General features: G+C 41.5%; 1 protein-coding gene across 4 annotated transcripts in view; it reads right to left on the reverse strand.

Annotated features, from left to right (window-relative positions):
• Positions 1 to 16,289, reverse strand: part of LOC121008393 (uncharacterized protein KIAA2012-like) — a 269,189-nt gene that overhangs the window by 161,569 nt on the left and 91,331 nt on the right. For all 4 annotated transcript variants that reach the window (XM_040440895.1, XM_040440896.1, XM_040440894.1 and 1 more), the window contains exons 8-9: positions 11,929 to 12,139; positions 4,858 to 5,007 (exon numbers count right to left, since the gene is read on the reverse strand). In XM_040440895.1, coding sequence (XP_040296829.1) covers positions 4,858 to 5,007; positions 11,929 to 12,139 — 361 coding nt within the window. The remainder of the gene's footprint in view (positions 1 to 4,857; positions 5,008 to 11,928; positions 12,140 to 16,289) is intronic.

Consider the following 16,289-nt stretch of genomic DNA (forward strand, 5'->3'; position numbering starts at 1 on the left):
AGTTATTTCCTGCATGCTGAGACAGATGAGCAGAAACCAGGGGACAAGGGAAGCATCAGAATAGGAGTGGCGAGAGATCGGTAAAGAGATATATTTTCTTTTATTTTTTTCATTCCATTCTGAAAAATTTATACCAGTGAAAAAAATCCCTTAAAAATTACCAGTTTGGGATTCATCTAGTCACAACTGCTGAAAACCAGTGGTTAAAAATATTTCTACAGCAATGTAATAAGTGAAGACAGGCTTCATTTAGGAACTGTCAAAAAGGGGTTGCTCGTAGGTGACGATGAAAAGTCTGCCAATTATTGAGATGGATGAATCTTTTCTATCTCAATTAATATTTAAGCTTGTTTTAATGAGCATAGACTGTACTGTACATTGCCCAAATATCTCATACCTAAATACAGAGAGCTAATTAGATAAGTAGAGAAATGATTTGTGGCTTCTTTGAAGAAACTGTTGCCAAAGCAATCTGATGGGCATGCATTATATAATGTATATCATTTTTGCCGGCAATTCAGAATGAAAGTGAACACTTTTCATTGGTTGAACCGATTTACATTTGCAGCTTACAGTTCACATTTAGCATAGTCATCATATGCCACATCATAAAGATCTTTGGCTTATCGGCTTGTCATAAATTTTGCAATAGTTTCTAAAAAAAAAAATGTTAAGTGTATCAAATAAGTTAATCAGAATCTAAATACACTGCTCAAAAAAATAAAGGGAACACTTAAACAACACAATGTAACTCCAAGTCAATCACACTTCTGTGAAATCAAACTGTCCACTTAGGAAGCAACACTGAGTGACAATCAATTTCACATGCTGTTGTGCAAATGGGATAGACAACAGGTGGAAATTATAGGCAATTAGCAAGACACCCCCAATAAAGGAGTGGTTCTGCAGGTGGTGATCACAGACCACTTCTCAGTTCCTATGCTTCCTGGCTGATGTTTTGGTCACTTTTGAATGCTGGCGGTGCTTTCACTCTAGTGGTAGCATGAGAAGGAGTCTACAACCCACACAAGTGGCTCAGGTAGTGCAGCTTATCCAGGATGGCACATCAATGCGAGCTGTGGCAAGAAGGTTTGCTGTGTCTGTCAGCGTAGTGTCCAGAGCATGGAGGCGCTACCAGGAGACAGGCCAATACATCAGGAGACGTGTAGGAGGCCAACAACCCAGCAGCAGGACCGCTACCTCCGCCTTTGTGCAAGGAGGAACAGGAGGAGCACTGCCAGAGCCCTGCAAAATGACCTCCAGCAGGCCACAAATGTGCATGTGTCTGCTCAAATGGTCAGAAACAGACTCCATGAGGGTGATATGAGGGCCCGACGTCCACAGGTGGGGGTTGTGCTTACAGCCCAACACCGTGCAGGACGTTTGGCATTTGCCAGAGAACACCAAGATTGGCAAATTCGCCACTGGTGCCCTGTGCTCTTCACAGATGAAAGCAGGTTCACACTGAGCACATGTGACAGATGTGACAGAGTCTGGAGACGCCGTGGAGAACGTTCTGCTGCCTGCAACATCCTCCAGCATGACCGGTTTGGCATTGGGTCAGTAATGGTGTGGGGTGGCATTTCTTTGGAGGGCCGCACAGCCCTCCATGTGCTCGCCAGAGGTAGCCTGACTGCCATTAGGAACCGAGATGAAATCCTCAGACCCCTTGTGAGACCATATGCTGGTGCGGTTGGCCCTGGGTTCCTCCTAATGCAAGACAATGCTAGACCTCATGTGGCTGAAGTGTGTCAGCAGTTCCTGCAAGACGAAAGCATTGATGCTATGGACTGGCCCGCCCGTTCCCCAGACCTGAATCCAATTGAGCACATCTGGGACATTATGTCTCGCTCTATCCACCAACGTCACGTTGCACCACAGACTGTCCAGGAGTTGGCAGATGCTTTAGTCCAGGTCTGGGAGGAGATCCCTCAGGAGACCGTCCGCCACCTCATCAGGAGTATGCACAGGCGTTGTAGGGAGGTCATACAGGCACGTGGAGGCCACACACACTACTGAGCCTCATTTTGACTTGTTTTAAGGACATTACATCAAGGTTGGATCAGCCTGTAGTGTGTTTTTCCACTTTAATTTTGAGTGTGACTCCAAATCCAGACCTCCATGCGTTGAAAATTTTGATTTCCATTTTTGAATTTTTGTGTGATTTTGTTGTCAGCACATTCAACTATGTAAAGTATTTCAGAAGAATATTTAATTAATTCAGATCTAGGATGTGTTATTTTTGTGTTCCCTTTATTTTTTTGAGCAGTGTAGTTAATTCTGTGCTGATTTGATTTTCAATATAGCATTTTAGGAATGGGTTGCTCATTTTCTGTCACCAGCCATTTAAAAGCTATGTGCTTTTTTAAACTATATTTATCTCTATAATGTATATAAAATACAAAAAAGCAACTTTGTAATTGGTCCTTTTTTTAAAAATCCTCTACAGCTCATATCTAGACCTATGTGTCTTCATGGTTACAGACTACAAAGAAAACCCGTGTTACGCCTGACCCTTCAGGAAAATTTTCTTTCTCTCTTTTTCCTCTCCTCAAAAAAAGAATTGTTTTTCTTACCTTTCTTTTCAATTCTCTTTTTATTGATTTTTTTCTCTTAAATAAAACAAAAAATTGGACAAATGGTACATTATTGTGTTTTTCTTATCTGTAGGATAGGTTATCAATATCTGATCAGTAGAGGTCTGACAACACACGATCCTAACATTAAGGTGTTCTACAGGAGCTCTGTCACCAGAACTACACAGCTCTGGCCTCTGTCCATTGTGTAGTGAAAGGAGCTGGGTAATGCAGTGCTGTTCCCATTGAAGTGAAGAGGAGCAGTGCTGTAGTAAGCATCAATTCACTGCCCCTCAAGTCCCTCCTCCTCCAGTTGTCTCTAAGACATGAAGGAGGTTGCTGAGGAAATGAGATGAGATGTGGACCACAGCTAACTTCTAGTGTAACACCCCAAAGTTGTGTTACTACACGCCTCTACCCGCTACTATCTTCTAAGAGCCTTTATACTGTCATCAGATAGTCTTCCACAAATGTGCATATAAATCTATGCTAAATGCAATTGTTCAGTGAACATATGATTTATAATACCATAGCACGAAGCGGCATTGCCACTTCCTGATCTGTATATAAAGAGCTCATTTAGAGCCATCGGGAGGACACGGGTGTTAAAAAAATGTCTCTGCCTTTTCTTTGGGGAGCCTAGCTGTGACTGACAGCACTCCTTTAGCTGCACTATTAGGCTCCATTCACACGTCCGGAATTGTGGTCCGCATCCGTTCCGCAATTGTGGGGAACGGGTGCGGACCCATTCATTCTCTATGGGGACGGAATGGATGCGGACCACACACAGTGTGCTGTCCGCATGGGGGTGCCGGCCGGGTGTATTGCGTATCCGCAATACACTACGGACGTGTGAATGGACCCTAAGTGTGCAGCTGCCGTTTCTGTACGGACATTCAAGAACATCCTTGCAGACATAGGTGCAGACAGCCTGAACATTAATAGTCAATGAGCGGGCGGCAAGCACTTAATGGAAATGTAAAAAACATGAAAAGAAATCTATCAACTGAAATACAGACCTATAATAAACCACAAAACCTACAGGATTTAAATGCAACCTATACCAGTTACTTAACCTAAAAATATTTTATAATTGATTGTGGATGGAACTATACAAGCTCAAGAGGCTAATCAGTCATCTTCTTTTTATACTGAGATCATCTGTACACTTCATGGATTCTTATTTCAACACTCTCTGAGAATACTCCAGCACAAGAGTCCAAAAGGGACTAATTATCTCTGCCAAATTCTTTAAAAAACAAAGGTTTTCAATTAGTTTGGTTTTGTCACGTATTGTTTCCTGATCCAGTGCCAAAGATTGTACTGGAATTGCTAGTGAAGTATGTCTGTATATATGACTCATACACTGCTTTATATTCAGTCCCAGTGACATATTATAGCGGAAGCTTTGGGGAAGTAAGAAAAAGAGTGAAGTTAACTGCATATTAATTGAATTACATTACTGATAATGTGCTCACTTTAGTATTCTGAGCAATCATTGTTGCATGTAAATGCAGCTAACAAGTGGGCAAAGATTGGGAAGGAACGTTCTTCATTCCCGATCATTGCCTGCTCTATTAGCCTATGTAAAAAATCCCTAAGACTACGGTTTTATGTCAACAAGGAGTTCTACCCTCGTAGGCTTCTTTATTCACCAGTATAACCCAGTTGTATCCATTTTATGTCACTCTGGAGAAGGTTTGACTGCGCAAAAAGCGTAATGCCCGTAGGCTCTACATCACTTTGACTAATGCTTTCTTTTGCACAAGCTGATCTCAGCTGTGTGTGATGCTGAAATATAAAAACCCTATCTATGAGGCTCCCACATCCAGTTCTTGCTCTTGTGTTACTTCCAGAAGGAGCTTGGAAACCAGCAGTGAGCAACTGCATTAGTGATCGCTCATCCCCATACAGGGAAGATGATTGCTACATGAAAGTGCAGCTTCACCTCCTCTGAGGATCAGGCAATTATAAGTAGCAAATGGTTCATTCCTGATAGCTGTCCATGTAAAGGGTCCTTTAGCTAACCATTCTTTCCTACAGCATATTTGCTGTGTAAACAGTGATCAAGATTTAGCAATTTCAATTGTATTCCCATTGACTTTCCTTTAGTTGTGTGAATAAACTAACCACCTTCAGGTCTAGAGTATATTCCCTAAGAACTTATGTAAGTTAGTAATCTCTGTGGCACCCTGGGAAAACCTATTTGTGTAATTGCAGCCTTTACATGTCCTTTCCACAGATAGTGTCCGTTCATTTAGCAAATGTAAGTATGGGTTACCTGTGTTAGGATCCAAGTTCCAATCAATATCCATCTGAAGCGTTTTGAATCTGCTCTCTGCAACTGCTATGGGTACATCACTGGTAGGTGGGGGGTCCATTTGCTCTTCGTTTAAATCCTCCTCGCTCTTTGATTTAACACCAGCAGGTTCTACAAGCACAAAATCTTATTCAATAATTGAAACAATAGAAAACAATAGAGAACAAGTGGATTGCACACCTGACTCTTAAGCAAGTAAACTAAATGTAACTACCATATAGAACTAAACCGTTCAAGAGGAGCATACGAAGAAAAAGAGGTTCCACAAATTGTTTGTCCACCTTGGATCAAAGCCAAAAGGAATACTTTGTATATATGTTTTTTTAGGGTTAGTATACACTAGAAATGAAACAGGAGCTCATGTTCCTGTGTCATCTTCAGAGGCCTTTTGTTCTTTAAATGTTTAGCATTAGACTGGTGGACCATTGGCAGCTGTACAAAATTTTAACCGTTCTGCTCATTTATATGATCAGAGAAACAAGGTTAAGATCACACATGCATCTAATGGTTGTCTGCTTGGCTAATAATCAATAGAAATGAATGTCCTGGAATGCAAGAAGTAAAATTCAAAGCTTTGAGAACTGACAGAGCGTCTCATCACTAAAGATTCTGCAGGCCACAAGAAATGTTTGAGGTTAAGCAGCATTTCCATTCTGCAGCTGGATGAGTAGGACCTTCAAAGAATATGAGCATGTGGCTTCTTCTGTGTTGATCACCAAAAACAGAATATCCATAATGTGGAACAACTACTACACATTTCTTAAACAGATCACTTTGAAAAAAGTCTAAAATGTAAAAATAAAATAAAACCTCTATATATCTAACAAGCAGAACAATTAAGGAATTCAATGACTGATGCTTCTAGTTCAAGCCACTTTTAACAGCCTAGAACTGACAGATGCAGGTAGCTGTCTAATGAGTAGAGATGGCCTTGCGGTTCGCCCGGCGGTCGTTTCGCAGCGAACTGTGCTTGTTCGCGGTTCGCCGAACATGCAAATATATGGCGATATTCGCCCCCGCCATATTCTTTTACATTGTGAAGAAATTTGACCCATGACACATCCATCAGGTGGTACAGGACAGCCATTTGAGACGTTTCAGCACATGGACATACCCCCTACCTTATAAATAAACCTGATCTGGCCGCCATTTTACATTCAGCCTTTTGCCAGTGTAGGTTGCTGTGTGGAGCAGGGACAGGCTGTTAGGGACACCAAACGCTAGCTAATAGGGCCACAAAAGTCCTTTTAAGTACTGGGTATAGGTGTGCTATCGATAGGTGTGACATACTGAGGGGTGTGATATACTTATAATATACTTTTATAATGAGTAAAAAACACATAGATAGATCTATATAGTGATCACCTGGAAGTCAGGGGCTTACTAGGGCCATTTTTATATAGAGTAAGGTTCCGGACGGGGTCGCTCTTATCAGGGCGGATGGTCTGTGGTTAGGCTATCAGGTCCAGAATAGCACCCCCCTGTAGGGCAATATCAGGGACAGTTCTTTGCCCACCCTGTCCTTCAATACCACATCATCATCTAGCCCAGGGATGAATGTTTATTACTTTCCCTCCGGGATTCATGGATGTGCACTGGAACCCCCCGGATTGTGGTAGGACATATGGTTTCTAATTTAGTGCCGCCAAGCACTTGTTATTGACTACCACATCTATGCTTTTTGCTTAACTTTAATAATTTGATTTATTTTCATTTTGAGGGATATCTTTTAATAGTAACATTATTAAAGGTTACGTTTTAGCTTTATGTATATTCTAATGGATTGCCTTCCTTGTACAATGTTATGATATACTTTCTAACATAGAAAGTATATTATAGTGCATTTGTATTGTGCAGCAGTTGTGTGCGGTTCTGCTGCGATACCGCAGGTATATAGAGGGACAAGGGTTATTGGAACAAAACATTTCTACTGGTCTGATATAGCAGTTGACCCCCCCCAAAAAAAACTGATTGAAGCAGGGGTGGTATATACCAATAATATACTTTCTATATAGTGCATTTAGGTAGTGCAACAGGGCACATTTAAGAGAATTTCCCTGTAAGGCTACTTTCAGACTGCCGTTTCTAGGTCCGCCTGTAAGATCCGTTTCAAGGCTCTCACAAGCGGCCCCAAACGGATCAGTTTAGCCCCAATGCATTCTGAATGGATGCAAAACCATTCAGAATGCATCAGTTTGGCTCCGTTCCGCATCCATTTGATTAAGACACATATTTTTTGTTGGAATTTTTGTCATTGATCCCCCTCTAGTATGTCACTGTCCATGTTGTGGGACTATTTGTGCACTTCTACTAAGTATTTGGTGGCTGCAAATATGAGCTGAAGGTTTTTCAGGTTCGCCCGCCATTAAAGTTATTGGGACCCGCAGCGAACTTGCGGTTCACGAACATTTGATCTGTGCCCTTTGAGGCTCCACAAAAAGTAGATAATTTGCTGCAAACTTTTGGCCACTCCTTTCATAGACTGTAATTTGGCTATGGGTTCTGGAGAATAAATAACATTTTGGCTCTCAACTCAAAGTCCTACATGTGGGAGACACAATTACTTTTGTCATTTCCCCCGAACCACCCCTAAAAGGGCACAGATAAAAGGTAGTCCATTACGTTATCTAGGCCAGTGTTTGGCTTCTGGGGTCACATGGAAAATTTGGGAATGTATTTGTTGGTACTTGAACAGTGGGGGTTTAATAATATCTCTGACCACCAGCTTATTTTTTGGGTTTCAGAAAACCCTTTTAATATTAAGTAAAGAGGTATCTCACAAGCAGGAGAAACATCTCGCCAGTGCCACCTATCCTTACAGGATGGGTCTCTTTAAGGAGATTCATCACCCTGCCTAAGCTTCTTCCAAGGCATTGCACTAAGCCAGCCAGAATCCTACTCCGTACTGATGAGGGGCAAGCACCCCGAAACAGCTGTATACTGATCGCTATCTGGTTTGGCTATATTCCCGTTATATCCCAAGGATCTTGACTTATAGGTAGATACGTCCAATAGGTGGCGCTGGTGAGATGGTTCTCTTTCTCTTTGCATATTAGTTTTTTATGGAGCATTACCAATAAGCCTCCATACATTAATGGTCACTGTAAGGAGATTCAGCTCCCAATATAAAGTAAATATATAGTACATGGTATTTTTCTCTGAGGATAAGCAGATGGTGGGGACTGATGGCGTCCAAGGATATTACAGTAGATTGTTAGCTGATCCCACTGAACACTACATGATCTTCAAACAAGAAGATAATATCTATGATAAGCTTTAGTCGGTCAAAACACCATATTCAAAGACAGGTTAATGCAAACTCCATGCAGATGAATGGGACAGTCGCAGAAATTTCTGCAACAAATCTGCAGTGTGTGAATATACTCTGTGTCCACTTCAGAAAGAAGTAAATGACCAATACAGTCTGTAAACATTTTGATTCTTTGCTATTGGTCAGTTTAATGATAATAATGCTAAATCTATAACCACAACAGAAAGAAAAATTAAAGATTGTCAAACTGAAGATAAAACATGATGTATTCAAGATGGTTCTTGGGAAGATAAAAAAGCTCAGATATTAAATAGTTTTTTGCATTCTTTTAGCGAAAAACAGGAGGAGGAAGTGTACAGTATGGAGCAGGAAAGATAACAACTGACAGAGATAGATTAGGAGTGCAGGTCAGTGTAGGGGCAGTGGATGTAGGAAGTGACATAAGAAGATAGAAAAGAAAGAGGTCAAAGGATCAGGAGGTAGAAGGACAGGAAAAAAGGCCAGCAAGAAGCTTCTTCCTAAGATAAAGTTCATGGATGAGCTATAAAGGGTACAAGTCTTGGTATTATCTGAAAAGAGGCTATGCAAATGAGTTTTTAGCTAGCTTTGCTTCTAATGCAACCAAATATAAGGCAAGACTTGGATAATAATTAAGCCAGCGCCTTATATGCAGACAGTTATTTTGGGTTCAATGCCCCTCATCAGTGCAGAGCAGAGAGTACTGGCTTAACAGGGTGAGAGGCCTAGGTCAGGATTTGGAGGAAACTATGGGGGTCATTTCTTATCCTGAAAGATGCCTAAATTAGGCGTATTTCAGTGCTATCTGCGACTTCGTCCCGCTCAGTCTAGGTCTACAATTGTGGGCGTGGTGTGAACGGGGAAGGGGGCGGGCCAGCAGGCCCGGCTCATACATTTTTTTTCTACGCCTGTTTAAGGCGGAAGCTGTCTTACATTTAGAACTGGCGCTGGATGCACTGAATTTATGAGGAGGGACCGGTGCCTCTTCATAACTTCAGCGGAACCATCACCAGCTACGGGAATTTATTAAGACCGGCGTCTAAAATGTTGCTCTAAATAAATGTGCTCTTATATCTCTATATGGAGAGAGCTTAATTGGCATGAGGAGTCGTATAGGCCAGGAAACTCATCTGGAATTCTGGGAAGAGAGTATGTAAATGAGCTTTTAGAAAGCTCTGCCTCTTGCCTGGCCTGTAAGACACCATTTAGGAGATACAGAGAGTCCTGACGTAGGTCTCTCACCCAGTTAAGTCAGTCCTCTCTGCTCTGCACTGATGAGGGGCAATCACCCTGAAACAGCTGTCTGCAGATGAGGTGCTATCTTAATTATTATTCAAGTCATGTCTCAAGGCCTGTTTAAAAGGTCGAACATTGACTTATAGGATAGCTGCCTTACATATGGTGGAATTATAGGCAGAGCTTTATAAGAGCTAATTTGTATACCTTCTTTCCAGAATTTCAGAGGAACATGCATGTTCTATAAGAGCTCTCCATAAGGAGATATAGTTTCCCCTGAATCCTTGGTATTATCTGGTTACACTCACACATTTTCATCAAAGCAAGACATTTAGTAAATCATGTTGAATATCATGGCGTTAGCAAGTGGAACTGTGGGATGACAGAAAAGCATGAATTGCATTATTTATACATATACAGCCAGGTCCATAAATATTGAGACATCAACACAATTCTAACATTTTTGGCTCTATACACCACCACAATGGATTTGAAATGAAACGAACAAGATGTGCTTTAACTGCAGACTGTCAGTTTCAATTTGAAGGTAGTTACATCCAAATTAGGTGAACGGTGTAGGAATTACAACAGTTTGCATATGTGCCTCCCACTTGTTAGGGACCAAAAGTAATGGGACAATTGGCTGTTCCATGGCCAGGTGTGTGTTATTTCCTCATTATCCCAATTACAATGAGCAGATAAAAGGTCCAGAGTTCATTTCAAGTGTGCTATTTACATTTGGATTCTGTTGCTGTCAACTCTCAAGATGAGATCCAAAGAGCTTTCACTATCAGTGAAGCAAGCCATCATTCGGCTGAAAAAACAAAACAAACCCATCAGAGAGATAGCAAAAACATTAGGCATGGTCAAAACAACTGTTTGGAAAATTCCTAAAAAGATTGAACGCACCGGTGAGCTCAGCAACACCAAAAGACCCTGAAGACCACGGAAAACAACTGTGGTGGATGACCGAAGAATTATTTCCCTGGTGAAGAAAACACCCTTCACAACAGTTGGCCAGATCAAGAACACTCTCCAGGAGGTAGGTGTATGTGTGTCAAAGTCAACAATCAAGAGAAGACTTCACCAGAGTGAATACAGAGGGTTCACCACAAGATGTAAACCATTGGTGAGCCTCAAAAACAGGAAGGCCAGATTAGAGTTTGCCAAACGACATCTAAAAAAGCCTTCACAGTTCTGGAACAACATCCTATGGACAGATGAGACCAAGATCAACTTGTACCAGAGTGATGGGAAGAGAAGAGTATGGAGAAGGAAAGGAACTGCTTATGATCCTAAGCATACCACCTCATCAGTGAAGCATGGTGGTGGTAGTGTCATGGCGTGGGCATGTATGGCTGCCAATGGAACTGGTTCTCTTGTATTTATTAATGATGTGACTGCTGACAAAAGCAGCAGGATGAATTCTGCAATGTTTCGGGCAATATTATCTGCTCATATTCAGCCAAATGCTTCAGAACTCATTGGACGGCGCTTCACAGTGCAGATGGACAATGACCCAAAAGCATACTGCAAAAGCAACCAAACAGTTTTTTAAGGGAAAGAAGTGGAATGTTATACAATGGCCAAGTCAATCACCTGACCTGAATCCGATTGAGCATGCATTTCACTTGCTGAAGACAAAACTGAAGGGAAAATGCCCCAAGAACAAGCAGAAAATGAAGACAGTTGCAGTAGAGGCCTGGCAGAGCATCACTAGGGATGAAACCCAGCATCTGGTGATGTCTATGCGTTCCAGACTTCAGGCTGTAATTGACTGCAAAGGATTTGCAACCGAGTATTAAAAAATGAAAGTTTGATTTATGATTATTATTCTGTCCCATTACTTTTAGTCCCTTAACAAGTGGGAGGCACATATGCAAACTGTTGTGATTCCTACACCGTTCACCTGATTTGGATGTAAATACCCTCAAATTAAAGCTGACAGACTGCAGTTAAAGCACATCTTGTTCATTTCATTTCAAATCCATTGTGGTGGTGTATAGAGCCAAACATTTTAGAATTGTGTTGATGTCCCAATATTTATGGACCTGACTGTAGCTGAATGGTAGGGTAAAAGTACCGATAAATATTAGCCTGAAGATGATAAAAACATACAGTTGCATCTAAAACAATCATTGGTCAGGTGGAACAATCCTTTTAGCCGACCAATGACAGATCATCATTGTCTGAAAAGTGTTGGCTGTGTCTGAAAAATTATTTAGATAGTCGGACAAAAGATTGTTGAACCATCAACCTACTTATGTCTAATGTGTATACCCATCTTAAGGCTCTGTTCATGCTTGGGTAGTGATTTCCATTTATATGATTGGATTACTGGATTTGCTTACTAGGACAAATACCACTGGCACCCAACGAACTCATTTCACCTACCGTCACCTCTACATCATTATGATGGAAAAAAACAACTCTGACTGAATCTGTGAGGTAGGCTCAGAAGCAGCCTATTCTACTACTATACTAGATTATAACAGAGTGTACTATACCTTCATTATTACTAGAGTTATAAATTCCATTCTTAGTGATCTCCTCCATGCCTGTCTGCTCCTCCTGGTTTACTTTCTGATTCTCAAAACGTACAAGTAATGGTATAACCAAGAGTTCCTTTGGTGGGTCAGTGGCATGCCGTCTTCTCTTTCTTTGAGGAATTTTGGAAGGCTCTTCAATAATTCGAGGTAGCTTTAAGGATTCTTGTACCTGCAAAATAAATTATTCTAACATGTTTTTGGAACATTTAAAAATTCAGTGCATGGATTCATTTCAATGATAAGTGTCAATGATTCTTGGCAAACTCACAGTCTGTACTGTGTTCATGTATGGAGTGCAGTGAATAGTTGTATAACTATGAGAAAGCAGGCAGCGTTTTGGTGTCCGCCTCCAAAGCGGAATGGAGACTGATCGGAGGCAAACTGATGCATTCTGAGCGAAACCTTTTCCATTCAGAATGCATTAGGGCAAAACGGATCCCATGCCGGATTTCACAAACAGAAAGCCAAAACGCAAGTGTGAAAGTAGCTGATAAAGCTCAGAAGCTAATTCAAAAGTAGTAACCAATATGCTACAACAAATGTCTACAGAACATTCCTGTAAGTTACAAAAAATGGTCCTGATTTACTAGTATACTGTATATCATATTTAAAGGCTATGTACACCTTAGGGGGCAAGTTTTTTTTATTATAGCATTATACTTATTTTGAGCTAAAAATAATTTTTTTAATTGGTCTTTATTAGGCTACTTTCACACTGCCGTTTCTGGGTCCGCCTGTGAGATCCATTTTAAGGCTCTCACAAGCGGCCCCAAACGGATCAGTTTAGCCCCAATGCATTCTGAATGGATAAGGATCAGTTCAGAATGCATCAGTTTGGCTCCGTTCCGTCTCCATTTCGCTCTGGAGGCGGACACCAAAACGCTGCTTGCAGCGTTTTGGTGTCCGCCTGGCAATGCGGAGCCAAACGGATCCGTCCTGACTTACAATGTAAGTCAATGGGGACGGATCCGTTTACATTGACAAAAATATGGTGCAATTGTAAACGGATCCGTCCCCAATGACTTTCAATCTAAGTCAGGACGGATCCGTTTGACTTACACTTAGACTTAGATTATTTTTTTAGAGAATAATGCAGACGGATCCGTTCTGAACGGATACCAGCGTTTGCATTTATAGGTGCGGATCCGTCTGTGCAGATACCAGACGGATCCGCACCTAACGCAGGTGTGAAGTAGCCTTAATAATACTAAATCCTTTTTTCTGTACAGAGCTGACATGCTCTACTAGCTGCCTGTGGATTTTTTGTCCTTTCTGTCATCTGAGGAGCAGACTGACTCCTTATCTCTGATCTCTGCCCTTATAAACAATCATTAAAGCTCAATCCTTATCTTACTGATAAGAATGTGGCTTAAATAAGTGTTTATGATGTCTCAATAGTTTATAGATAAAGGTAGTTAGATGACCAGCACAAAGTGAAAGTGAAAGTACCAGTCACACAGTTAGAAAAACAGTTAACCCTTTGGTCTCTTTCACACGGGCGTTGCGGGAAAATGTGCGGGTGCGTTACGGGAACACCCGCGATTTTTCCGCGCGAGTGCAAAACATTGTAATGCGTTTTGCACTCGCGTGAGAAAAATCGCGCTTGTTTGGTACCCAAACCCGAACTTCTGTGATGCTTGGGATCGGTGTTCTGTAGATTTATTATTTTCCCTTATAACATGGTTATAAGGGAAAATAATAGCATTCTGAATACAGAATGCATAGTAAAATAGCGCTGGAGGGGTTAAAAAAATAATAATAATAATTTAACTCGCCTTAATCCACTTGCTGGCGCTGCCGGCATCTCGTCTGTCTCCTTCTGTGCTGAACAGGACCTGTGGTGAGCATTCATTCCAGGACCTTTGATGACGTCACTCCGGTCATCACATGATCCATCACCATGGTAAAAGATTATGTGACGTACCATGTGATGACCGGAGTGACGTCATCAAAGGTCCTGTAACGGTACTTAATGCTCACCACAGGTCCTATTCAACAAAGGAGATGCCGGCTACGCGATCAATTGGACTAAGGTGAGTTAAATTATTTTTTTATTTTTTTTAACCCCTCCAGCCCTATTTTATTTTGCATTCTGTATTCAGAATGCTATTATTTTCCCTTATAACCATGTTATAAGGGAAAATAATAATGATCGGGTCTCCTAGCAACCGTGCGTGAAAATCGCACCGCATCCGCACTTGCTTGCGGATGCTTGCGATTTTCACGCAACCCCATTAACTTCTATGGGGCCTGCGTTGCGTGAAAAACGCAGAATATAGAGCATGCTGCGATTTTCACACAACGCATAAGTGATGCGTGAAAATCACTGCTCATCTGAACAGCTCCATAGAAATGAATGGGTCGGTATTCAGTGCGGGTGCAATGCGTTCAACTCACGCATCGCATCCGCGCGGAATACTCGCCTGTGTGAAAGGGGCCTTTGTGACTGAACAGCTCAATATTTTTAATAAAGGCCACTTGAAAATATGATTTTCAGCCAAAAATAAGTTAAATGCAATCATAAAAAATTGACTCCAAATGTTTACGTTGCCTTTAAAATTTTTTGGTTGGAATCCTATTAAGTCTATACAGAAGACAAGGCTTAAAGGGCATCTCTCAGTAGATTTGTGTCTATGAAACTGGCTGAACTGTTGCATGTGTGCTTGGCAGCTGAAGGCATCTGCGTTGGTCCCACATATGAACATGGGACTAAGGGTCCACTCACACGTCCGTAGAATGGGTCCGAATCCGTTCCGCAACGTTGCGGAACGAATCCGGACCCATTCATTCTCTATGGGGCCGGAAGTGATGCGGACAGCGCACGGTGTACTGTCCGCATCCGCATTTCCGGAGCGCCGATCTTCCGGTCCGCGGCTCCCGAAAAAAATAGAACATGTCCTATTCTTGTCCGCAATTGCGGACAATAATAGGCAGTTCTATGGGGGTGCCGGCCGGGTGTATTGCGGATCAGTAATACACTACGGATGTGTGAATGGACGCTAACACAGATGCCTTCAGCTGCCAAGCGCACATGTAACAGGTCAGCCAGTTTCACCCAAGATTAAATTTATCATATATGCACAAGATGAGTGCCTGTTCACTGGGGGTCCAGACTCATCAATGAGACTAGCAGAGGATGTAAAACTAAAGTTTAATACACTGAAAAATGTGTAATATCCAGAGAAACAAAGAATTATGATGGCTGAAATAGACCACATGCCCGAACTAGTCTGCCCTTATATTGTGTCCTTTTTATTTTAGGATAGATATATGTTTATCCCAGGCAAGTTTATATTCGCTTACTGTTGATTTTCCAACCATGTTTGCTGGGAGTTTGTTCCAAGCATTTACTACATTATCAGTTAAATTATATTAAATTATATTTGTACTTTAGCCTATTGATTCCTACACTAAAAGCCCTTTTCACACTCCCAAAACATTAGGCAGGTCATCGCTAACAAGAAACACTCGTTAGTAATAATCTGCCAGTATAAAGGTGCCGTCAATTACAGTAAGGTGCATCCAACCAATTGGCTCTTTCATGCGGACACCTACAGTACAGACCAAGAGTTTGGACACACCTTCTCATTCAAAGAGTTTTCTTTATTTTCATGACTATGAAAATTGTAGATTCACACTGAAGGCATCAAAACTATGAATTAACACATGTGGAATTATATACATAACAAACAAGTGTGAAACAACAGAAAATATGTCATATTATAGGTTCTTCAAAGTAGCCACCTTTTGCTTTGATTACTGCTTTGCACACTCTTGGCATTCTGTTGATGAGCTTCAAGAGGTAGTCCCCTGAAATGGTTTTCACTTCACAGGTGTGCCCTGTCAGGTTTAATAAGTGGGATTTCTTGCCTTATAAATGGGGTTGGGACCATCAGTGGCGTTGAGGAGAAGTCAGGTGGATACACAGCTGATAGTCCTACTGAATAGACTGTTAGAATTTGTATTATGGCAATAAAAAAGCAGCTAAGTAAAGAAAAAACGAGTGGCCATCATTACTTTAAGAAATGAAGGTCAATCAGTCAGCCAAAAAATTGGGAAAACTTTGAAAGTAAGGGCTATTTGACCATGAAGGAGAGTGATGGGGTGCTGCGCCAGATGACCTGGCCTCCACAGTCACTGGACCTGAACCGTGCTAAGCATTTCTGGGAACTCCTTCAAGACTGTTGGAAGACCATTTCAGGGGACTACCTCTTGAAGCTCATCAAGAGAATGCCAAGAGTGTGCAAAGCAGTAATCAAAGCAAAAGGTGGCTACTTTGAAGAACCTAGAATATTACATATTTTCTGTTGTTTCACACT

Source organism: Bufo bufo, chromosome 7, assembly GCF_905171765.1.
Source record: "Bufo bufo chromosome 7, aBufBuf1.1, whole genome shotgun sequence".
Classification (NCBI taxonomy): domain Eukaryota; kingdom Metazoa; phylum Chordata; class Amphibia; order Anura; family Bufonidae; genus Bufo; species Bufo bufo.